Here is a 25105-nt window from a genome sequence, read left to right as displayed (position 1 = left end):
ACAACACCAGGAAGTATACTGCTTGATTTGCAACATTAATTGTAGTGGTGGATACATTTCTGTCTTATGTGATAGGAGGGGAACTGTGCTGTGTTAAGTGCTCAGGATCATTACGAAACCCAGGGGGACTTTAATGCTAATGTTAATGGTTCTGATGGTGGAAATCAGTTTTTGTGCTGGTGGCTGGCCTTTTCCCCTTAGGTTCTTTTCTAAACAAAAAAGTTGATGACAGTCTTGTTATGATATGTCAGGCTTTGAGGCCTGTAGTGGTGAGGAATTTCAGGAAGGACAGAAAATAAGAGAGATCGCAGAGTTTAGGCTACAAAGGATGCTCTTAGTCATAGAAGCATTATTTCCTTCAGACAGGAGGATTCTTCTGGGATGGATGTGATATCTGTAGAATGGAAGTCTACTGATTTTGGCCTTGTCTGGACTAGAAAACTATACCATTTTTACTATACTGTATACTTACTAATGGTAAAATAAGCAAACAATGTGCTATTATGGCACCTGCAAACATTTTTATAAAAAAGCTTCCTCAGTGTTGTACATTTATAAATAGAATCACCCTTACGTGGAGGTTTTTCTTTACCTGCATAACTGTCATTTTAAGAAAAAAAATAATCCTCACTCAGGGCTGCCATTCATCCTAGTCTCAAAATTCCTGGTATTTGTGATCAGCTAAAATAACTGCCTAGTGTAAACTGTTGTCCCTCTAATACAGAGCTTTGTTATTTTGCAGGAGATAAAACATTAGTATGAATTACTGGTTGTTATTTTTTGTTCCATTTTGGTTTTCAGTATCAAGTGTTCATTTTGGCAACTGTAAGAAAATAAAAGCATATTCTTGTTAAGACACTACTGTCAGTTTTAGTTTCCTTTTTTTCATGAATTTGCAGTGCTGTGAGGTGGTGATTGTGTCAAATTCTGGAATTCAGGAGAATTTTTCAGCTTTGTTTCTGTGCTTCTTCTGATCATCTGTTCATCTGCTCAGAAATGAGCTCTAGTTCTTGAGAATGTCAGGAGCTAAGATCTGTGTATTCCTTTGGTCCTTGTACCTTCAGCAGAGTGCCCTGCAGCTGCTTTGACTTCCCCCAATATCAGAAGCATAAAGACTTTTTTCTGTATTCTGAGATATTTAGGGTTGAGTTCCTTAGGAAACTTCTTGAAGTGAGGTGTTAGCTGCAGGGCTGGAGGCAAAGGCTTGACATTTCTGGCCCTGTCTACTTATTTACTGGTACCCTGTTGAGAGTACAGGGAAAAAGAGGTAAGGAACCAGTCAAGAAAGAATCATGTTCAACTTTAAGTGAAAACATGTGACATCTCTTGAGAGCAGCCTCCTACTTTAATCAGTTTTTTGTTGCCAGGTAAGAACATGGTGGTGGTTATCTGGTTGCACTGGGACAGGTGTAGGATCCAATAGCACTGTGCTCTGCCTTCCTCTTGCTGTTGCACAGTGATACATATAATGCCCCTTGACTGCCCCGTTAGTGCTCGGTAAGGCTAAGCATATTAATACAGAGTCCCCTTCCAACCATAATTTAAGCAAATTACTAGATTTGAATTTGCCATTATTTCAGTCGCTAGATCTTAAGGCAATAGCTGCATTTTGTTCTGATTTTGTGAAGTAAATGTTGTTCTCCTCTGGATGATAAATCCATGCTTACATATGCCTTACGTATATGTAACATATATTTATTCCTCTCTAGCTAATCTTAAAAAAAAAGAACAAACCACAGTTAACAAGTGACCAAGGAATGCTTTTCTCAAAGTTAGTCAATCTTTCTAGAGAAGCATCCTTAAAACACTATAGGGTCACAGCTCTGTGAAACAGCAAAAGTTACTGCTGAGCTCATCTGTTCCTTCTCTCCCAAGCTCATGGTTATTTCAGGCAGGGAACAGCCTTTCCAGCCTCCCGCTCTCACTCCTCCCTCTAGGTCTATCTGAACTGCAGTGATCACCTGTGATGTTGGGGACATGCCTGCCTGCCTTTCCTCTTTTCCTCCTACTGGCAGTGCTGCTATCACTCATGTTTCACACCTTGGCTCCTGAGAGCTGCTGCCCTTTGGATATTAGGAGTAGCAGGAGAGGTTGGCAGGATGGTGTGGAGGCATCAGGTGGGCATCAGCCCTTAGAACTTCTGTCCTCATGCACAGCTCTCACTGGTGGTCACTGTTCACACAGCCCTAACTGCTTGACATAGGTGTGAGAAGCTCTTTCCACAGGGTACTACCCACCTCAGTACCTCTTTGTGCCACCAGGTGTTTTTCTGCTTGATAAACTTTTATCTGAGCAGCTAAGGCAATGGAATCTGTTTGTGGTGAGCCTGGGGCCTGTAGGCAGCAGGCCCTTTACCCTAGGCTGCAGTCTTGGCAACTGTCCAGAAATTTTCCAGACTGGGACAACAGTAGACACAACTTCTTAAAGTGATGAATGGGATGTGTATTGTGCACATAGTCCAAAATGGTCTTCTGACATGTCCCACAGAATTATTGGGGGGACTGTTCCTTTGTTCACCAAGCTAGCCAAAGACATAGCTGTGTGCTTTTTGGTTTGTCTATTTAAACATATTATCCTGAGGTTTGAAGTTTGCTGGCTTGCTGATCCAGCTGTGCAGGCAAAATCTTCTTCTTAAGGGAGACTGTTACAAACTGTCAGTCCTCAGTGCTCACACTACAGCTTGCAGTCTGAAGATTTTTACTGGAGCTTGGTAAATAAATACATGTTGTTAGTCGGCCAAATTGTTCTTCTTCTTTTCCTTACCTTTCCAAAATCCTCACAGTGCCCATCAGCTGAACATCGCTGACTTCTTACAGGAGTAGTATCTTCAGGACAATTAGATGGGGAAGGTTTATAATAGTATAGGCTTGAGCAAGTCAGCTAGTTTGGGATCTGTCCCCAAAGACAGGGACAAAGACAGTAAACGCGTCATGTATTCATAAACAGAAAACAGTTTTTAAGTCTTGGCTTTACAGAGCTTCACCTGCATGTCAACTGCGCACAATAGACGGAATTTGTCATTTGTCTGCAAAGTTCTGCAAAGGCAGCACATGTGTTGTTGTAGATTACACGGCATCCATGTATGCTTCACTGCTTTCTGTTTTGACAGCCATTAGAGCTGCTATCCTCATCCAGAACTGGTACCGTGTCACCGTGGCCCGGCTAGAGATGAGGCGCCGCTATTCTCTGAGTATCTTCCAGTCAATCGAATACGCTGATGAGCAAGATCAACTACAGGTTTGTAACCTTCCTGGACAGTCAATGATGTTATCCCTAGGGGACTGACACTGCACCAACAAAATGGGCACGTGGTTATTTCTACCCACAAAGCTCTGCCCTGTGTAATAAATACATGAAGTAATTGTGTATAGGTGTGTGTGTACATGTATATAAAAAACCTGTGTAAGCAACAGGACACCATTCTGCCTGTACAACCATATCTAGGTCAGAGGTTCCTGTAGAGCAGCTCTATTAGCCAGGGAGTGCAGGGCATCTGTGACGGGTGATAATATGGTGTGATAATATGGGTGATTTTAACTGTGTCTGTGAGGCAAGATGTGTGCAACAGAAATACCGGCGTCTCAGAGAGAATCAGGGTCTCCGCATGTCAGCCAAACCTTCCTTTAGGATCAATACAGGGAATTGGGAACTTCTAGGGATTTGGGTTCTAGTATCAGAGTCTAAAGTCAGTTCTGTGCATTGTAGCTGTTTCTTTCTATGGACTTCAAAGGAAGTCTAGGGAAATAGTCTGGATGATGGGTAAAATGAATTACATTAGAAACATCAGCAAGATTGATACAGCCCTGGAACTGAGCAGACTGACACTATATAAATACATACAAATTCACAGCACAGAAGGAAAGGAGTGAGCCATTTCTGTAGTATGACAGGTGTTGTGTTGTTACTGCAGGCTGATGCTATGGGAACATACAGTAGTGTCTTAGATCCCCCTAAAGGAGAAATTGCTAGTAATTGCGTAAGGAAAGAGAATGTTAATGTTTGTTGGATCCCCTAAACTGATCAGTGTGTGTGTTCTTTTCTTTTCCAAATTCAGCTATCCAACTTCTTTACATTCATGCTGGATCACTGTACTCATCCTGATTCAGGTAAGGATAAAAATCAAAATAATATGGAGATTCTGTTTGAAAAACTTAATGTGAAGAAAATTACTTTTTAATGTGATGTTTACAGCCTATGGCACATGTTGGGGCTGAGGCCTAATTTCCCAAATACTAACAATTTTGTCCTGTAAGTGTTGGCTCTGCTCAGTGAGTCAAAATGTAAGACAGGACACATACCTCTTTTCCTTATGAGAACACTCAGAGTACTTTCTTATATGTTACTGCCCATAAACTGTTCTCATGGTAGTCTTAGTGACTCCAATTTTCACAGCTTTCTTAATCTATAAAATGTGATTATCCAGAAAGAATGTGCCTCGTTGATTTAGGGCATGAGTAATCAAACAGGTTGCTCTTTTTTTTTCTTTTTTTTTTTTCTTTTTTTTTTCTTTTTTTTTTTTTCTCCCCTCCTTCCTCTTTCTTTCCTCCTCCTTTTTCCTCCTTTCTTCTGTGAAGCAGTTCTGGATCACTTTTTAATTTATTTTGTTCTAGATTTTTCTGTAAAACATGCATCAGTATGTGAATGATTAAAATGGAAATAAATTTAAACTGCTGGAGATAAATCCTTAGAAACCATCTCAATTAAAGCTTAGTTATTCAAAGAATAACCTTTAATTTTTGAAGTATTTTGGGATCCTTGGACAAAACTTACTTTTCAGGTCAAGCTCAACAGAAGGACTCAAAGTCACTTCCTACGTCCAGAAAACAAACATGACTACATGACTTCCCTGAACAAACTGATAACAGATCTAATCCAAATGGAGTTCAAAAGAAGGCTGTCCCCTTTTTACTGAATTACAAGAGGATATCCTTCTCTTTAATCTTGTCCAGCTACAGGTTATTCCAATTAAAATTTGCAAAAAACACTTTTATAGCCAGATAAAACCACCACCAAAACAGTAAGTGGTTTAATGTTCTAATGGCAGCTATTAGAAATGGCAGTTTTTCTCTATTAAATATTTCAGAGTGCCTCATGCTGTCTGTGCTCTGCAGAAAAAGAAATTATGTTTGAGCCATGCTCCAAAGCCAAGGCACATGATACAATAATCCTTCCTTTGAATTTTTTCATTACCATTGTATTCTGCAAAAAAAATCTGCTTTAGTCATTTAGCTTTCTGGGATGGAATTGGTAAACTGAAATAAAATCAGACACTACTCACTTCCACTACTTCTACATGCTGATAGCACACCTCAGGTCAGCTTTTCCACCTGAGAGGGAAAGAAAATAGTAGTGCTAGGCCTGATGTTTGGAAAAATAGTGTTAACCTCTATTTCCTTTATAATAATAAAGAGAATTTTACAGCTGCTCATAATGGATATGATTTATCCAATGTTATTAATGGTGTCTATTGACTGAGTGAACAAAGTTGAGTGAGGTACCTCAGGTGACTTGCTAGGGCTCAGGATGTGGCTGAGGACAGAGCACATTGCTACCTGCATAGGCTGTTTGTGGGTAGGTGGAGATCCAAGCCTCACCTGTGCACAGGGAGGGGCAGAGGATACTGCAAACTGCCCCTCATCACCACTGCACTGGAGACTTGTGCCGAGGTCTTGCAGATATGTGGAGTTGCAGACATGGCTAAGGCTGAAACACATGATAAAGTGAATGGTAAAGCTTTACCATAAAGAGCTGTGGTAAAGCTCCCCTTTGTCTTGCTTGTTTAAAACATTCATCTCTTAGGATTGCAATAGTTAAGGCTTCATAACCACTTAATTTTTGTTTTGGTTTCTTATTTTCTCCATTCTGTTACAAGTCCCAGAATCTAACAAGAAACACAAAGGTTCTGTAAGGTACATGTTTAACAGAGAGATGGCCCAGGCCACCTATGCAAAGGAGGTGAATGTTTTTGGGGTTTTTTTTGAGAATTTGTGTATCAAATTTGTGTTGAGCGGTTTGGGGTTAAGTGTGCTCAGCTACTGATTCTTAACTTCAGGCTCTCAAGTACTTGCCCTTCTAAGTGACCTTTGCAGCACCCATGCTATCCCCCCTGATTTAAGCAAAATCAGTATAGAAAGGGTGATTCTTAATGATCTGCTTCCTATTCTGCTAAATCACAGTCCTAAGATGTGAGCCATGGTGAATGTAAACATAACAAGCAAAGAGGCTTCAAATTGGCTTTGCTATTCCCAAGCGTTTCCCAAACCCCACAATTCTGTGGCTTTTTTTTTTTTCATCAGTGTGTTCTCACTTTAAATTTAGAGTGATAGCATATGGGTCAAAAGCTCTCTCCAATAAGATATGATTATATAGTATTCTTACCAGAGAATAGGTTGTCTGTTCTCAGTATGTGCTGAGAAAGCTACCTGAAGATTTTGTGATCTGTGGTATTCCTTATGTTATAAAGCACTCAGTCTCTACTATTCATCTTGTCACTTTCCTCTTTTTTAATCTGCTTTTTCAGAATCTATTTTTCAAAGATAGAAAGCAGCCACCATCTCATTAACTCAGTAGTGTTTTTGATGTGATTGTTTATCTGTTCTACCCTGAAGCTTTTTTCATCCTCTCATTCTGCTTAAGATGTCAGTGCAGTTTAAATTGTGATTGGGATATTATCCTGCTGTGTGTATTGTTCTTGTTCTGCTTCTTAGTAAAGGCTGTTTTCCAAGGGTTTGTGGAAAGTAAAAATGAAAAACTTTTCCAGCTTACACTTTTCTCCCTCCCTATCACCAAAAATCTGCATACCTATTAGCCCTTCAGTTGTAAGATCTCTGGTCAGAGAAAGCTGGAAACTCTTTTTCCAGCAAAAGGTGACCCACTAGGTCACTCTTTTGTGGGCATATGGAGGGTGAGAAGGTTGCAAACATGTCCTGGGTCAAAGTGGTGGGACTGGGAGTCCAAGGTACCCCAGATCAGGCATCTGAAGGCCACCAGGGCAGGAGCCACACCTCCTGGAGCCTTCCCTCAAAGGTGAACAAAAACCAAAAGGGCTTCTTTTCTGCAGTTTCACTCCCTGTGATGCCTCCCTTCCGGCACTAACGCCTTTCCAAGGCTTTTTGCATGGAGTGTTTCTTGCAGTGGAGAATAAATCACAGCTCTTTTTAGCTTACAGTGCCAGGAACAAAGTAAAGGAATTAATGTTTGGAGCTATATAGAAATCTGGCAGATGTAAGAGCACGCCTTAGGAGCCAGGGGTGCTGTCAGGTATCCCAAAGTGCCTGAAGGCACACAGTTGGTGACAGAACAGAGAGCTTACTTCAGAGCCACAGAGGTAGCTGATGCCCTGTTGCCCTGATAGGGAGTACATCTTTGGCAGTGGTGTCTTTGACTTGCCTTGAACAACACGTGTAGTGAGGTGGTCTTGTCAGAACTAGGCCCCTGGGCTTTCTGTGGCCAAACTGACTCCATGTAGCTCTGAGCTTTTGTGTTTAACATGGAATATGGCTGTTGTCCTGTAGGGTAGTTGTATGGGGCCTGATAATAGTGAAGGCTCAACTCACTGAGGTTGGGCTAAACCTCTGGTGTCAGAGAACAAAGTGGGTTATTCCCTGTCCTCCCTGTAATCAGTGGAGAGATGCAAACACTGGCAGAGGGTATTTAGTTCTGTCTTAAGATGGGTGCCTGAACTAGGCATGTTGAGAGTTTTTGTCCTTGTCTTTCAATATAGACAGAAAGACCCTTGACAGCTTCAACCGGAAGATGACTAAAATGAGAAAGGTGCTGAATCCTTCAGAATTAGTCCTGTGTGGGGCTTGTGGCGAGCTGGGGTACTCATCAGCAAGCATGCTAATCGCCAGGCTGCATTAGGGCACCCATTACTGACTCCTGACAGCTGAAAGACTGAAGAGATGTGAGCACACTCTAAGGCTAATGACGATGACTGGTGTTTGACGACTCATCCAGAAGTGGAAAATGGGGTGCACTTTGCAGAGATCTGTCCTGCAGGGAGGGAGATTGGGTTTCTCAGCCTGGGCATATGCCAAAAGGAAGCAAGGCTGCGAGGAAGGCAGGTACTTGTTCAGAGGTAAAGGGAAGGGTAGCCTGCTGGGCGCAGGAAAGGAGGGCTGGAGTAGAAGCAGGCATGGGCAGCTGTCTGCCTGGCTTGAAATTCTGAGAAGACTGCTGACTCTGAACGCATTCTGTCAGATGAAGACAGCCTCTGGCCAGAACAGGCAAGCAACGAGGAATTTGAGTGGTCTGAGGAACTGGCTCTGTGGCCTGCAGCCACTCGCTTCCTGAGAGGTGGGGCACAGAGGGAGATGTGGTCCAGAGGGCTGCTGTTAGAGCTGGGACAAGACTTGGTGCAAGTGTGCTTGGCTGACCAGTATGTGGGAACCAGCATGTTCAGTCCATGGGTGATGTTCTGGCATCTGGCCAGACAAAGATGTAACTGTGGTGGAAGACTGCAAATCAGACTGTACTTGGTGGAAGCAGTGAACCCTGAGCACCTTGCTGTTACTTGATACCTCAATCAATTTACATGGCTGTATACTGAATGTGCTAATCAGGTCACAGCAAAAGAGCCGGTAAAAATAGGTTTTGTTTTTTTTTTTTTAATCCAGAGCTGATAAAAAGTGTATATTTATCTGTTTATTTCTTTAATACGGATTTTATCCAGTAACAAGAAAAGCTGGCCTTTATGAATCTCATCATTTATGAGGCCACATGCCGGTTTTGGCTGCTGTGAGTTTTGAGGCACAGCCACAGATAGTCCTCCAGCAATAAATAATACATTTTTATTTCCAGTTGCATCTAATAGAGGTTTGTCATGTTTTGGGCCCAACACAACAACAAAGGAACAGCCCCATGGCCGCTCTCTCAACTCCCCCCCCACACACACACACACTCTGGGATGAGGAGGACAAAGCTCCAGGGTCGAGACAAAGGACAAGGAGGGTTCTTCACCGATTAAGGTCCTGGGCAAAACTGACTCAACTTGGGGAAAAAATAATAATTTAATTTCACACTAATCAAACAGACACAGGACACAGACAACACACAGAGCAGGGCTTGCATATGTTACCCCATCCCTCCCTTCTTCCCGGGCCCAAATCCCTTTGTTCCCGGTTTCTCTCCCTCCTTCCCCCCAGCAGCACAGGGGGACAGGGGATGGGGTTTAGAGTCAGTTCACAGGCTGGTGGTTCCTGCTGCTCCTTCCTCCTCAGGAAGAAGGATTCCTTACAGTCCTCCCCTGCTTCCCCACGGGGTCCCTCCCATGGCAGAGAGTCCTCTGTGAACCTCCCCTTCATGAGTCCTTCCCATGAGGTCCGGAGCTGCTCCAGCCTGGGCTTCCCACAGAGTCAGGGGCTGCTTCGGGAACAGCCACCTCCCCTGGCACCGGGGTCTTCCAAAGCTGCATAATCAGAGTCCACTGGCCACCAAATCCACTGGCCACAAAATCCAGTGGCCAAGTTCACCCCTCCTGGTGCCTTCAGGGAATGTTCCACCACGTTCCTCCACGAGTGCAGGGGGACAGCTGCCATCTCACCATGGGCTGCAGGGAAACTTCTGCTTGGGCACCTTCTTCCCCTTCTTCCTCACCAACCACCAGCACTGCTCTCCTCCCCAGCACAGCTCTTCTCCGCCTCTGCTCAGGTGTTACACCCCTTCTTTCGTATGTTAATTGTTGAGGCGCATCCATTGTCCCTCTGATGGCTCCTTGGCTGGGTTTGGAGCAGGGGGAGCTTCTCAGCTTCTTACCAGAGCCACTCCTGTGGCCCTTCCCCTGCTACCAAAAAATCCACCAAACCAAACTAGAACAAGGTTACAGAAAACTTACCTGTAGCCCAGCAAAAAGGGTTTACAACAATCATCTCAGAAGAGCAACTCTGCAACAGCAGCTGTCAGACACTGTCCTTTCAGGGCCTGTTTCTCTCTTTTAGTTTACTATATGATAAAGACAAGCTGCAGGAAGAAAACACTGAAATGTACAGTTCACTCAGTTACATTTCAAGTGTAAGTCAAGAAGATATTGGATGGAAGCAATTAACAACGTTCCTGCTTTCTCCTTCTTCCAGAAAAATTAGAAACTGTGCTCTACTGCTATATTTTTGTTTACTTTATTTAATCCAGTGGTTTCATGGCAGTCAACCAAAAGCTGGCATTCTCTCCTAGTTGTATCAGAAAGGAGTGCTTTGTAATTTACTGTGAATAAAAAGGATTTTGTTGATGACTTTGAAAATAATCACTGACGTGCTGGTATTTAGTCTAAAACTTACATAGGAAATAAGAGTGAATCCCTAAAACTTGTATCAAAGGTGTAATGTTGAACTTTAAACAGATGATGGGTATTGAATGATCAGCCATGACTTGAATCTCCTTGCTTTGTGAGGGAAGGAAAAGAAAGTCTGTAACAGGTCGTTTCTCATTACCTGTGAGAGTATCTTGCTCCACAACTTCAGTACAAAATGTTTTGTATCCTGACCACAACTACTAGCTGTTGGAACAGAGTTTTTGTCTGTTTTTCATCTGGTTGGGCTTTGCTTCTTTTGGGGGTTTGTTTGTTTGTTGTTAATATTGTAAAACAATCAGGGGAGATCTGGATGTCTTCCACTATAGAAGCAGGGGTTAGCTGCTGCAGCAAGTAAAACTTGCATTCAGCCAGTTCTGCTCATGCTATTATGGCCCTATAGGGGATTGATGGAGTTTCTACATTGTTGTTTTTCTCCCCTCGTGTTCCAGTTTCTCCTGCTTTCACCAGCCCTAGTGTTGCTCAGGAGGCGGATGAAGACTTATATTTAAGAGAATTTGAAAAAAAGGTTGATGTTCCAGACTCTTATCATGGACCACGACTCTCATTCCCCCTTACTACTAAAGATGTTGATGCTCTTCTTCATGCTTTCAGGAATGAACAGGTAAGTTGCAACTGGTTTGATTTCTTTTTACTTATTTTACATCTCTGTCAAGTTCACAGAGTCACAGAATTGTCACTTGGAAGGAACCACTAGAGATCATCTAGTCTACCCCTCCTACTAAAGCAGGATCACCCAGACCACATTACTCAGGACTGCATCCAGGCAGGTTTTGAATGTCTCCAGAGAAGGAGACTCCACAACCTTCCTGGGCAGGCTGTTCCAGTGCTTTGTCACCCTCACAGTAAATAAGTTTTTCCTCATATTCAGATGGAATTTCCTGTGTTCCAGTTTGTGCCCATTGCCCCTTGTCCTATTGCTGGGCACCACGGAAGAGTCTGGCTCCATCCTCCTTAGAATCATAGAATCATAGCATCATTAAGGTTGGAAGGGACCTTAAAGATCATCAACTTCCAACCCCCCTGCCACAAGCAGGAAACCCTACCACTAGATCAGGTTGCACAAAACCTCATCCAACCTTGCCTTAAAAACCTCCAGGGATGGGGCATCAACAACCTCCCTGGGCAACCCATTCCAGGTCCCCACCACCCTCAGAGTGAAGAATTTCTTCCTAATATCTAACCTAAATCTCCCCTCTCTCAGTTTAAAACCATTGCCCCTTGTCCTATCACTATCTTCTCTGATGAAAAGCCCCTCCCCAGCTTTCCTGTAGCCCCTTCAGGTACTGGAAGACTGCTGTAAGGTCCCCCCAGAGCCTTCTCTTCTCTAGGCTGAACAGCCCCAACTCTCAGCCTGTCTTCATAGCAGAGGTGCTCCAGCCCTCTGATCATCTTCATGGCCCTTCTCTGGACCCTCTCCAACAGGTCTATATCTTTCAGCTAATTATATACATTAAGAAGTCTTCTCTCCAGGCTAAACAGTCCCAGCTCTCTCAACCTTTACTCATGAGAAAGGTGCTTCAGCCTCCCAGTCATCTTTGTTGTTGTCCACTGGACTGTCTTCAGCAGTTCCCTGTCTCTCTTGAACTGTGAAGCCCAGAACTGGACACAGTATTCCAGGTGTGGCCTCACCAGCACAGAATAGAGGTAGAGGATGACCTCCTTGACCTCCTGGCCACACTCTTCCAAATGCATCCCAGGATACCATTGGTCTTCTAGGCCACAAGGACACATTGCTGGCTCATGGTTAACTTGTTATCTATTAGGACTCCAAGATCCTTCTCAGGACTGCTTTCAAGCAAGTCAGCCCATAACCTATACTGGTGCATGAGGTTGTTCTGCCCCAGGTGCAGGACCTTACATTTGTCGTTGTTGAACCTCATTAAGTTCCTCTCTGCCCAACTCTCCAGCCTGTCCAGGCCATGCAGGATGGCAGCATGGCCCTCTGGAGTGTCAGCCACCCCTCCCAGTTTGGTATCATCAGCAAACTTGCTGAGGATACACTCTGTCCCCTCATCCAGGTCATTGATGAATATGTTGAACAAGACAAGACCTAGTCTTGACCCCTGAGGACACTGCTGGTTACAGGCCTCTAACTTGACCCTGCACCATTGATCACAACCCTCCGAGTTCTGTCACTCAACCAGCTCTCAATCCACCTCACTGTCCACTCATCTAACCTCCACTTCCTGGGTTTCTTATTGAGGATGTTATGGGAGAGTGATAAAGCCTTGCTAAAGTCAAGGTAGATGACATCTGCTACTCTACCCTCATCCAGCCAGCCAGTTATGACAACATAGAAGGCTATCAGATTGGTCAAGCATGATTGACCCTTGGTAAATCCATGTTGACCACTCCCAATAACTTTCTTCCACACATTTAGAAATTACATCCATAACGATTTGCTCTATCACCTTTGGAGGGACAGAGGTGAGACTAACCAGCCTGTAGTTTCCTGGGTCATAGCTCCACAATCAGTTGAATCCAATGTAAGGCTAAAATGATGCCCGGGGAGATATTTCTCCCTTCCTTTCCATCCCATTGCCCTTTTCTCCTCTTGGGAAACCAGACTGGCTGGAAGCTAACATAAGAAAATCAAAAGCAGTCAGTTCTCAAACAGACTAGTTCCCAGATGCACTCATTGGCTGCATGACCACCAGAGATAGCACTGGGGAGGGGCAGGGACCTCCTCTTCTAGTGCTGAGATACAGGGGTGATGAAATGGGAACCTTTAGCAGCTGCAAGGCAGGGGCTGTCACTGAGGGTGCAGGCCTGGGTAAGGTGTCCTAAGCTAACCTAGGAACTAATTATAATCTTTTTCTGTGTTAAATGTGCTCCTTGTGTCATCCCCCTTTCCCCCTTCCCACCCTCCCATTCTTTTTAGAGGAATTGAGGTGCAAGGTTTAATCATATCGTTCCAGTGTGCAAGACTCCAGCATAATGAAAAAGTGAATATAAAGCATGACTGATGTGGCAGAGCAGAGTGATGGCACAAATCTCTGGAGCTTGCTGTCTGCAGCTGCCAAGGCCCTCAGAAGGACCTTGATGATTCTCTGTATTCCTGAGCAAGCCCCTTTGCTGCCCTCTTTGAAGATGAAGGTGGGGCAGGGAGGCATCACACAGCCCAGCTTTGCTTAAACTTGTGGTCATTTGTGCTTAACAACAAAATGCATACAAAGGATAAGGGTCTATCTTGGGTTTTAATTTACTAAATACTAGTGGGAGGTTTTGTCTGTAATTTTCTGTGGAGGCTGATATTAAAAGTAGTAAAAAGAAGTGAAGATATAAAGCACAGGATAAGTGAGGCCACCCAGACTTCACTGTACCGTCAGCTCTCTCTTCTCTTCCTAGGGTTGGCATTTTTTTAAGGAAATTATTGTATGGAACTGGTCATTTTTATTTGCTTAAAAAACCTGAATCTTGAACAGTCAGCCTGTAGCTCATCTGTGTCCTCTACCAGATTTCCTCAGAGCTGTGTTTGAATTAAAAGCCTTTGAATTAAACCACCAACTGACAAAATTATCATAAAGAGCATTAGCAGAGAAGACTAGAAGCTTCAATATTGCATTGTCATGGCATCTTCACAGTGAACAGGAAGATAACTCTTAACAAGGCAACGTTGTCTGGATTTTCCCCTCAGTATTTTTGCAATTTGCTGAAATACCACTTACGGCCTTCAGGGGTTTTTCAGTTGGTTTGGTTTTGGTGCTTTTTTGTTGTTGGTGGTTTTTGTTTTGTTTTGTTTTACTCACAGCTAGAACTACTTCTTTTTCTCCCAGTTCCTTTGAATAGATTATCTTATGCAAGGATTCTGAGTGCTGTATTAGTCTCTTGTCCTTTCTATAGATGGGAAGAGTAGAAACAGTACACTAGAAATAAAGTGGGAAAATATGTAAAGCAAGTTTTTTAACGTCTCTGTACCCATTCACCAGGAAGAAAGTGCAAAGCTATGAAAATTCCTAATTCCCAACACTGAACCACACAGCCTATAATCATGTCTGGAGGTCTGTTGTGTAAATAATCTCAGCAATACTTGTCTGACATTAATAAAGCAGACAGACATGTTGCTATTTCTAGTAAGTATACCTTTTCTTCCTCCTTTTTTTTTTTCTTTTTTTTTTTTTTTTTGTCACAGCTGCTTCATGCCCACTATGTACTGCAGTTACTGTGTGAAACTAGGAAGGTTCTCAAGGAGATGCCAAATATCACTCATCTTTCAACTTCCTACTCCAAGGACATAACTATCTGTGGTAAGGTGCCAAAGAAGATAACTGCTTTGGGCTATGGTTTGATATTCTAAGTGGTTGGAGAATGATACAGACATTTCCAAATGTTGCCACTACAAGAAAGCTCTTTTCTTTTTTTTTTTTTTTTTACAAATGCATAAAATGGAACAAACAAAAAAATCTGAGTCAGACTAAGTATATTTTAAGAAAGCCCCTCACCTCCGCTTTCCTTTTCTCATTAAACATTTCTGAATGAGTCAGTATTACTTCAGCTAACACTGCAGTGTAGCTTAAATATTCCTGCACTTCCATCTCTAAAATGCCACTGAGTATTTGATGACCAGCTGCAAGTCTTACTTACCACTTTCTCTTCTTACTGAGAAGACTGTACCATCATAATTTATTCAGTAATTATTTTAATGAGGGCTTAATAAGGGTGGCAGACAAGACCTTCCATTGACAACATGACTATCTAGAATAAATTGAAATCATAATAAACCCTTGTTTCTAAAGGGACCCAAGAGGATGGATCAGTCTTTTTACAGCCAACAAATTAATCTCACAGAATGATGTGATGTGTCACAAGGTAAAGAACTCATTGCCTGTCTGGTTTGTTATGCTTTTATAAATTACTGATAAAGGGATGCAGTATCCTGCCTTGCCACAGAAAACAGTAGCTGCAAATCAGAACAGTAATAGTGACAGCTACTCTCGTCAGCTAGCAGTATGTGCTGTCCCTGATAGCAAAGTGGCATAAGGAAGCATGCTGTGACACATGCAAAACAAATGATGTTTTTTAAGATGTTGTGATATGCCTACTTTGATTGCTAGAAAAGGGTTTGTTTAAATCAGGTTTTGTATAACCAATAATGTGTTAACTAACCCAACAAAACCTCTAGCCAAACCAAGGAAACACGAGTTCATACTTGTTCACTGCACAGCATATTCTTACTAAGCAAAACATACCTCCTCATGTTTGTATTGCGTTTGCACCATGCAAGTAGCATCTAAAGGGGTCTTATTATCTTTTCCCTGTGTGAATGTTTGGCTGTGTGACTGGTCTGATCTTCAGATCCAGCTGGAAAGAGAAAAACTTTATGCAAGACAGTTGCATGCTCTTAGGTATTTAATTGCCAGATTTCACAAGCAGCTTGAGCATGTACCTTGAAATTAAGCTAATCCTAATACAAGGCAAATTATTAAGGAGAACAAGGGGGAAAACTTGTTAGGACTAACTAATTGCAGGTTATAATTCCAGTTTTTTCCTCCTCTGTGAGAAAAAAAAAACACAAACAAAACAGATTAAAAATCAAGTTCTTGTTTCCTTTAGGAGATTTGCATGGAAACCTGGATGATCTTTTGCTGATATTCTATAAAGTAAGTAGGCAGACTGTGATGCAGTGTTTTGACTTAATGAATTGTTAAGAACACATATCTGTGTCTGATAGTTTTATCACTGTTAGAACTGTACATGCAGTGTGCGTCTATCACACACACAAATAATAGAATCATAGAATGGTTTGGGTTGGAAGGGACCTTAAAGATCATCTAGTTCCAACCCCCCTGCATGGGCAGGGACACCTCCCACTAGATCAGGTTGCTCCAAGCCCCATCCAACCTGGCCTTGAACACTTCCAGGAATGGGGCTTCCACAACTTCCCTGGGCAGCATGTTTCAGTGTCTCACCACCCTCGCAGTGGAGGATTTCTTCCTGATGTCTAATTTACATGTCCCCTTTTCCAGTTTTGATCTGTTCACCCTTGTCTTCTCACTACAAGCCCTTGTAAAAAGTCCCTCCCCAGCTTTCCTGTAAGCCCCCTAGGCACTGGAAGATCCTGAAACAATTTGAATAATGTCTGTGTTGTAGCTTTTCCTTCTCAATATCCTCCTGCTCACTGTGACAGAGGAGACTCAGGAAATCTTGCTCTTCCTAAATGCTGAACTGGAGAATGAACCAAAACTTAAGAGGGTTCCTTACAATGTCTCCAAAGTCCTGTTTTATATATATTAAAACACTGTTTTGTATTACATATTGGCTAAAGTCTTCTAAAATCAGGAGCTAACTTCATTCCTGGTGTGACACTACACCATAGATAATTTTGGCCCTTCAGTAAAAATGCAGATGCTTTCATTTAGGCCTTCCATCAATACCTGCAAAGTGCTTTTTATTATTATTTGTTCACAGGAAATAAAAAAGAGTGCTCTCTGTTTAATGGCTTTTCAAGTCCTGGAAGCAGTCACGTAGTCTGCACAAAATGGAAATGCCTTGGGCATCCTTTACATATCTTTGAAGAGCTGCTCACTTTTTAAGGTTACAAAAGCATAGCTCTGTTTTACTGCTGTGGAAGAAAAAAAACATAAGCTCCAAGCTATCTTTTCCACAGTTGCATATTTAACTGAAGCTGCAGGAAATTTCCTCTTTTTAGTTTCACATTTATCCTTCGCATGAATCACCACCTTTCATTTAGCAGATACTCTCTTTGATTTGAGCTTTCCGGGGGAAAGGGTTTGCATCTGATCTTTGTACATTCATCTGCAATTAATGGAGACGGAAGTGAGCCAAACCAGGTGTTTAAATGATGGAATTCACCCCTGGTTCCAACGTTGTTAGACTTTATCTGACACTTGTTGAACAGAAAATTGGTTGTTTTGCCCAAGTGCATAACTGAAGCCTGTTGAAGTATAATCAGACCTTTTTACAGAGTTCTGCTATTACTCATCAATCAATTACATTTAGCTGGTCCTTGTCATGCAGTCTCTTTGCTGTTATTTTAATTAGACAGTCTTGCTTTTTGAAGCTGAAATAAGAGTATGATACAGATTGGTTTTGTACACAAGACCTGGAATGGGAAAAAGAACTATTTTGAAGATAAATACTCAGATAGGGTTATATTTACTACTGCAGTCAGCCTATATTTTATGCTTTTGGAGTAAACAGAACATGATTCTTTTTTCCCTCTCTAATGCATGTTATGAAGAGAAAAAAAATCTAAGCAAGGACTAAATCCTGACTTGAGTAAATTCAGAGCCAAAACTCCCCATGACTTCGGGCAGTAGAATTTACACGCTGTAGTTCTCTTTTAAGGTTCTAGGGGAGTCCTTCCACCAAACTGAATAAAACAGACAAATATTTTGCCGTTTCAAAGTAGCTGAGAAAATAGCACATGATAGAGCTGCCTAGTTATTTAGAAGCAATTAGTATTTTCTGTCCCCTGTGGATGGTTTACTCAGCTGAGCAGCAAACCCTGTCAGCCTCTGGGATCCATTTTTTTCTGCTTCCCTAACTGTTTCAGTTGGGAGGGATTTCTTCCTGTGAGTTAGTATAAACCACCCATCACCCTGAAGAAGAGGGTGCAATCCTAAGCACTGTGGTGAGGATTTTAGTGACCTCAGGTCTGTGCAGAGCGAAAATGGTTGCTGCAGCCATTTGGAGGCCTGCATGCAGACCAGGTACCTTCATTGTGGGGCTCTGCCCAGAGAACATTTACCACAGCACTTTCACAAACTGCCAACAGCAAACACAAAGAAGCGAGCAACCTACAGCTTGTCAACCCAATGCTGGGTGCAACAGTGTGTATCATTCTTAAACCTGGTTTGGGTGAGACTAAGATAATTACTTTGCTCTCAATAGGCACTTTGTAAGTTTCATTCAGTCCTTGCATTAATCTCCATTAAATTGTAGTATTTTCTGAGATTCCTTGAAAGCCTTGAGTTTTCAGTTATGTATTACTAAGTTAGATTGGTAAATGGATGCTATGGATAGAAATAGCCTGAAGCTGTAGAAAATGCAAATGACGAACGGAAGCTAATTAATCACAAACCCAGCAGATACAGTAATGATGCCCAGCAGCACGTTGCTATTCATTAGAGGGTCTTGCTCACCTCTTTGACATGACAGAGGCTGCAACAGCCTTTATTGTAGTGTTGTTGTTAGTTGAAACCACAGAAAAGGAAATACAAACTCTGCGTGAACAAAACTAAAATACCACATTGAAGTTGGAAGTCCAAAACAAGCTGTCATTTAAAACTAAGAGCTGTGGGTAAGCTTTTACAAAGGAGAGTCTGGAGAATGCTTTAGCAGAGATGTCTTTCCATGGTGACTGCAGTTACACGGTCACTGTGTGTATACTGACAATATACTGGTGATTCACATGCTTCTTGGTTTTAAGGCACAGCTTTTATTAATTCATCTTTCCAGGAGCTCTTGCTGACTCTCTCCTTTCTCTTTCACTCCTGAAATCTGTCCTTTCTTTTTTAAAACCACTACAACCTACTGCCTTAGCAGAGTCTCATAAATTGCCACTCCTATGAGCACAGGGCAACCACACACCTCTTCTAAGTTGACTTAGAGAGAGCTGGGGAGAGGCTGTGGCAAAAACCAAGCAAGCTGCTTTTACAGCAGCCAGGATTGTGCCCCTGTGGGAATCAAGAGACCAGGATTCACTACGTCATAACAGTGTAGGACACTGATTGGGAAAAAGAAGATATTTCCTGATGGATTCATGTGAAATGGCCAAATCATGCATGCTGCAATAAATCTGCTAAGGCAGAACACTAGGACATGCTGTAGGAATATAGGAAATGCTGGAGAGATGCAGTAGCTATATTCAGGAAATGGGGTGCCTTGCAATGCTGCCAAAACTGTTAAGAGTGGCTTCCACAGTTGTAATGGGATTTTATAGGTGTTCTGTTGATAATTCTTGTGCATGCCAGTTGTGAAAACAGAGGTTTCCTTTTTCTGGCAAGTCAGAATTGAAATATTATTTCTGATACTCATTACTGGAAATTATGAAGTTACCCATAATTGCTACTATACTTTCTTTATGCTGATAGCACCCATTGACATGTTGATAACTAATCTAATGAAACACATCACCAATTCACAATATTAGCTTTTGATAAGTCACCATTCATAATAAAGCATAGCTCTAGATCTTCAGGAAAAAATATAAGGTAAGACATACCTGTAGGTACAGCCTCTCAGGTTTGTGAGCGTTTGCCCTGGGTGCGGGAAAAGTGCCATGTGGATAAAATCCAAGTAGTGCTTTCAGGATTAAAGCAAATGGAATCAAGGTTCTTTGGAGTTGTGTATTAAGATTTTATGTCCTGTGGCTTTTCCCAGAAGTTTTAGAAGCATACCCTGCAAAGAGTGTAAATACATGAAATCCATTTTCTTGCTCTGTAAGGAAAGACAAGCACCTTCAGAAATGTGTTAGAAGATATTTTTTTCATGGGTTTCTTGTCTTCCATTCAAAATGAATTACTCCTTTCTATTTGCAAGTGCCTAACTTCCTGGCAGCAGTTGCATTAATGGAAAAGCGTATTTTATTAGAAGAAGAATGTTTCCATCAGTGCCTTTCCATTTAATTCAGTAAGTAGAAGGAAGGATTAGAGATGGCATAATGAGAACAATCAGAGAGGTCACTTATTCTCTGATGGCTCATACAAGTTGTCTGATGCAGAGATTTTTGTTCTAAGCAGTGGAGATAAAGAAATGCTGCATTTTAGATGTGCAGGGTTTAGGGTTTTTTTCAGATTTTCTGGCAATATGATCTCATTTGAAATACTATTTCCTTTATTTCACTAGCACAGAAGCATCTCTAAATGGTCTTGTTTTTGTTTCCTTCTGCAGAATGGTCTGCCTTCAGAACAAAACCGTTATGTCTTTAACGGTGATTTTGTTGACAGAGGGAAAAATTCTATGGAAATACTTATAATCCTGTTTGCATTTCTTCTCATCTACCCCAATGATTTACACTTGAATAGAGGAAACCATGAAGACTACGTCATGAACCTGAGGTAGATTTTAGGGGCCCAGGGGGGGGAATATCTGTCCTTTCAGTAGAAGTGTTGGAGCTTTTGAATGCTCCCTTAGCTACTGTGAGATTAAAACAGAAATAATGGGGTTTTTTAGGTATTTCAGTGTAGCTCTGCATCTTCAAGATGTGTAATGGGGGCAAAGAACATCCTCATTACACACGGGCATTTGAATGGGAGTCATGTCTTGTGTCTGACCTATTATGATCCATTGAAGTCAATGGGCTTAGTGCAGCTTCCAGAGTTCCAAATTTGGGGAACAGGGACAGATGGAAGGATTATATTTTCGATAAAGCATTGGCTTTTTCCACAGCATAGGAAAAGGCATGATAGTATGCAGTATGGTGGAACCAGGAGCTGATATTTCACTTAACTGTAGACTAAGATGTCACTTCCCAAACACAAGGGATGGGTAAATATCCCAGCTTCTGAACCATGGGGACCCGTTAGTTGAAGGAAGTCTGCCCCATTGCAGGAACACCCTAAGACACTGCTTTCTAATACAGATATTTGTACTCAGCTGTACAGCACTGCCAAAGGAGTGAGCACACATAGTGTCTCTGGCTGTAATAGACAAAATCACCTCACAGACATGAGATGAACTCCTCAGTCTTTTTCCATACAATTCTCAGGTGCCCCAATAAGTCTTTTAGTGACTGACGGGTAGGTAACCTGTTGTACCCCTTCTATCATTTGATGCAGGCACACAGGATATATTGTTCTTTATCCCAGGCATAAATCTGGGTTTAAGGCCACGTTTCAAATCCTACTAATGATCTACGTAAGAGAATCAGTTTCACATGATACTTCCTTTTTCAGCACTTAATTTAAAACAAACAAAGATCAATTACTTTATCTACAAGGTAGACAAAATCTCACCCAAAATAGTGGAAAATATTAACTAATTCTGTGATGGTACAGACTATAAAGATGCATCCCAGTGTATGGCTCTTTGCCAGGCATTTTGATTAACAGTGCTGCACAAAGCTAAATTTGAAAGCTGAGAGCTAAGGTGTTGTGAAAATGCTCCTTGCACCAAGGATATGCTGGTGTTAAAAGAATGAGGTGTCAGAGTCCTTGTCCCTTGTGGCAAAAAGGCACGATAGACAACACTGTCTAATAAAGTTGAGTGATTTAGAACAAAAAATCTGTGGAGGTTTTGTGCAAGTTTTTGCCTATCATCAGTTAGGTTCCTTTGAAATTTGTTTCTAGTATCTAAATGGTAAAACTGCTAAGCTATTTCATTTAGATGGGCTAAAGGGTGCTTCAGAATTCTCAGTCTGGATTCTGTTCCTGATCTGTTTTATGTACATTAAATCAGTTTAACTCCATGCTTGAGAAAGAACAGAAGAAAGCACATTTAAACAGAGGTGAGACAGAATAGAAAAATAGTGCAGAAGGGACATACTGAAAACCAGTTCATTATGTTGTTCTGTTCTCAGATATGGCTTCACAAAAGAAATTTCAAGGAAGTACAAGGTATGATTCCTCCTCCTTCATTTCCTTTGTAGTCTCGCACATGTAAAATTAAATCTGTGTAAATAAGGACACTTCCAAGCAGATCATTTAGGTGTAGTACAGACTAATGTAGTACATGTAGTCATGTGTTAACATGACTTCAGCAATGTAGTTGAAATGATTTTGTTTTTTCAGTGGAATAACTGGCAAAAAAATTGTGTATGTTAGCCTTTTATACTCAGAGTTCTGTGGGATGAAATGAATAACACTCATAAGACCACTCAAAAACACAAAAGGAGGTGAGCCTGAAAGAAAACCAAAATGCTATAGAGACAATCAAATCCCTCTAAAGTAAATACTAAAACATGCTTGTCAGTGTTGCAGTTCAGGGTGTCACCTGGACAGAACTGTTCACACAGTGGCAGACACATCAGAAAAAATCTTCAATTTAGAGCTAACAGAATCTGCCAGAAACAGGATCTAATATAAGAGTATGTTTGGCAGGACCATTGGAAAGAGATTATGTTTCTTCTGCGAGACATCTTTAGCTGGCTTCCCCTTGCCACTATAATTGATAGCAAAGTTCTCATCCTACACGGAGGGATTTCAGACACAACAGATTTGGATTTCCTGAATGCACTTAAGAGAAATAAGGTAAGAGATCATATTCACTTTGGAGTAATATTTATTTGGCAGTAGAAATGCTAAGATCAAGCTGTTTGCATTAAGAAAGGAAATGGCTGTTTTATAAGGCATGTAAGGAAAAAAAGAGTCTTGTTTTTCTTCAAAATCATTGCTTGGGAATGAAGGTTTCAGTAGGTGTTGGGAACCAATTGTCAGGCTGCTGTAAATTAGCATGGGTCTTTTGAATTTCACATAAGGTCACAATTTCACACTTTAGATACCTCCCTCCTGCAGTGATGACACACTAACCAGAAAGTATGAAAACTACTTAATTCTCAGGCATTTCTAAACACTTTAGAAATCAATCCAGCCACATCTTTTTAGCACTGCAGTTTGTCCTGGGGCTGTGCTTCTGCCATCTGTTGCATGGGGGAAGTTCTCCACCGTGAGGTGCTTCCAAAGCAGCCAAAGCAGCTGAGCTTTGCATATGGGGGAGAGCCTTCCCAGCAAGATCAAACTTCAGAACCTGGCCTTCAGAAAACAAAACTACCACTTTCCAGGGATTTAGAAGACAGATACATATAAATTTTTCTGAAATGGTGAGCAAACACATCTCTCTCAAAGCAGTGGAAAATGGTGTGGGATTTGGACAGCTAAATCAAGATGTCTGCTTGTGAGCAGGGTGTTTGGGTTCCTTATAATCAATGGAGATCCAGGAGAGCTGGTGGAGATCGAGGTCTTATGACTGATGATTGCTCAGACACAGGGCTCCAGTGCTGGGGGGCGGGGCATGTTGTTATTGGGTTATTTGGGGGTTTTTTTGTTCAAAAAATGATCTAATAGGAGACAATTTCAAATCAGAAGATACTCCCTGGAGCAGGCTGTATTAATAGGCATTCATGGAGCCATAGCTCTCAGCTCCAAAAAAGCACCTGCCCATGTATATTGGAGGAGGGTGGTTTAACAATAAAAGGGCCTGATCAATTTCACTGTTATCCTCCTGATATTCCGTTTATTTTAGCCAAATTAACTTAGCTGCATGCTACTGTGTCAGAGCAGTAGTGGATGCTGTTTCATCTTCAGTACAGTATATGTACAATTACAGAATAGTTTGGGTTGGAAGAGACCTTAAAGATCATCTAGTTCCAACCCCCCTGCCATGGGCAGGGACTCTTCCCACTAGACCACGTTGCTCAGAGTCCCATCCAACCTGGCCTGGGTCATGGACATCTTTAGTTCCCTGGGAAGCAGGGCACTTCAAGTGTCTGCCCTGAGCCCTTGTCATATTTGCTGCATAGTGAGACCTTGTAATAGACTGTGGCTTGGAAGGAGTCTGTGTGTCATGGTAAGAATATGAGAGCAGTCCTGAAGAGGCTGACTGCTGATAGAAGGCAACATTTCTGCAAGTGACAAACACCTGCAGCTGCCACTAAACCTGTGAGTTCAGGATATTCTGAGAGTTCCACATTAAGTACGGGAAATGGGAAATGATGGGCGTTTAAGCTGACATCTCTGCATCATCTTTATGTTCTGGTAACCATTTCAATGCTTTTTTTAAAAAAAAAGTTGAAGACATTGATGAAGCCTCCGAAGCCAGTGGGGAACAGACAGGACCAAGTGAAGGAGATAATTCCCAAAACCACACCCAGTAAACACATTGCCAACCAGAAGAACGTTGCAGGGAAAAAACGACGTACCTCTTCGTCGGGCTCCACTGAGCCTTCAGGCTCAGATTTAACTCCAGACTTCGACATGAAGGAATGGAAACAAGTAGGTGAAGCCCAGGACAGGCTGATGCTGAACCCCCCTGCACAAACCCAGCATGTCCTCTGCTCAGGCAGTGTGTTTGAATCTAAGGGACATGCATCTTAATAAGAAACCCAGCCCTCTTGGGAGTACACTAGCCAGCTGTTAGTTCTGTGGATGCTTCTTTGTAGACGTGTTAGTAAAGGCTTGTGATTTTATACCTTACATGTACGATTTCCCCAGTGTTTTCTTTTCTGAGCCGTCAGTAGGCGGGGAGTGCTCGGTATGAGATGTGTTTGCGTGCCCTCATGTGGTTGGATCTGTGCGGTACATAAGTGGTTGTTAGTTTAAATAGCTCAGACTTTGCAATTGCCGGCGATAGTGAGCACCTTTTTTTGGCTGTGGCTTTGGCAGCTGAATGCTGATACTGTCTAAAAAAACCCAGCTTCTGAGGCCTACAGGGTAATTACTCAAGAGTGGGAATTTTTTTGTCCCTCTGGCTGCTTATTTCCTGTTGAATATTAGAGGCAAAATGGAGCTCTTGGCATGCTGTAATTTAATAAATTGTGACCATTTGAAAAGCTTAATTTCTTAATTTGCATAGCAATTTAGAAGCTCCTAATTGACTTGTGTGTAAGTTTATTTTTCTGAGCATCTTTTCAGACAGCTGCTTTAAGGGGCACACTTTTGATTTGCTTCTTGAGAAGCAAATTCATCTCTGAAAATTTGAGTTCCCAAGATACATATCTGACCTACAAACTAGTGTAATGGGCACAAACAACTCCTCAAATCTGGCACTTCCCCAGCTAACCAAGCCCCAACTGACCCCTGCTCACAAATGTGAAATGTGTTAGTGTAAACCTTGTCTGGTGGAGTTTAAACAAACACATTTTGCTACTGACTAGAATGATAAGGTTACATGATTTTA

The 25105-nt window shown here is 41.9% G+C and overlaps 1 protein-coding gene across 1 annotated transcript in view; it reads left to right on the top strand.

Moving 5' to 3' along the window:
* PPEF1 (protein phosphatase with EF-hand domain 1) overlaps nucleotides 1-25105 on the top strand; it is a 37981-nt gene that overhangs the window by 7733 nt on the left and 5143 nt on the right. Inside the window, exons 3-11 of the mRNA XM_051608158.1 lie at nucleotides 3110-3237; nucleotides 4055-4106; nucleotides 10738-10910; nucleotides 14442-14556; nucleotides 15863-15909; nucleotides 20165-20331; nucleotides 21792-21828; nucleotides 22312-22461; nucleotides 23998-24201. Coding sequence (XP_051464118.1) covers nucleotides 3110-3237; nucleotides 4055-4106; nucleotides 10738-10910; nucleotides 14442-14556; nucleotides 15863-15909; nucleotides 20165-20331; nucleotides 21792-21828; nucleotides 22312-22461; nucleotides 23998-24201 — 1073 coding nt within the window. The remainder of the gene's footprint in view (nucleotides 1-3109; nucleotides 3238-4054; nucleotides 4107-10737; nucleotides 10911-14441; nucleotides 14557-15862; nucleotides 15910-20164; nucleotides 20332-21791; nucleotides 21829-22311; nucleotides 22462-23997; nucleotides 24202-25105) is intronic.

Source organism: Apus apus, chromosome 1 (genome assembly GCF_020740795.1).
Source record: "Apus apus isolate bApuApu2 chromosome 1, bApuApu2.pri.cur, whole genome shotgun sequence".
In the NCBI taxonomy this organism is placed as follows: domain Eukaryota; kingdom Metazoa; phylum Chordata; class Aves; order Apodiformes; family Apodidae; genus Apus; species Apus apus.
The sequence above is the reverse complement of the archived record's forward strand: the minus strand, read 5'-3'. Positions and strand labels throughout refer to the sequence as shown.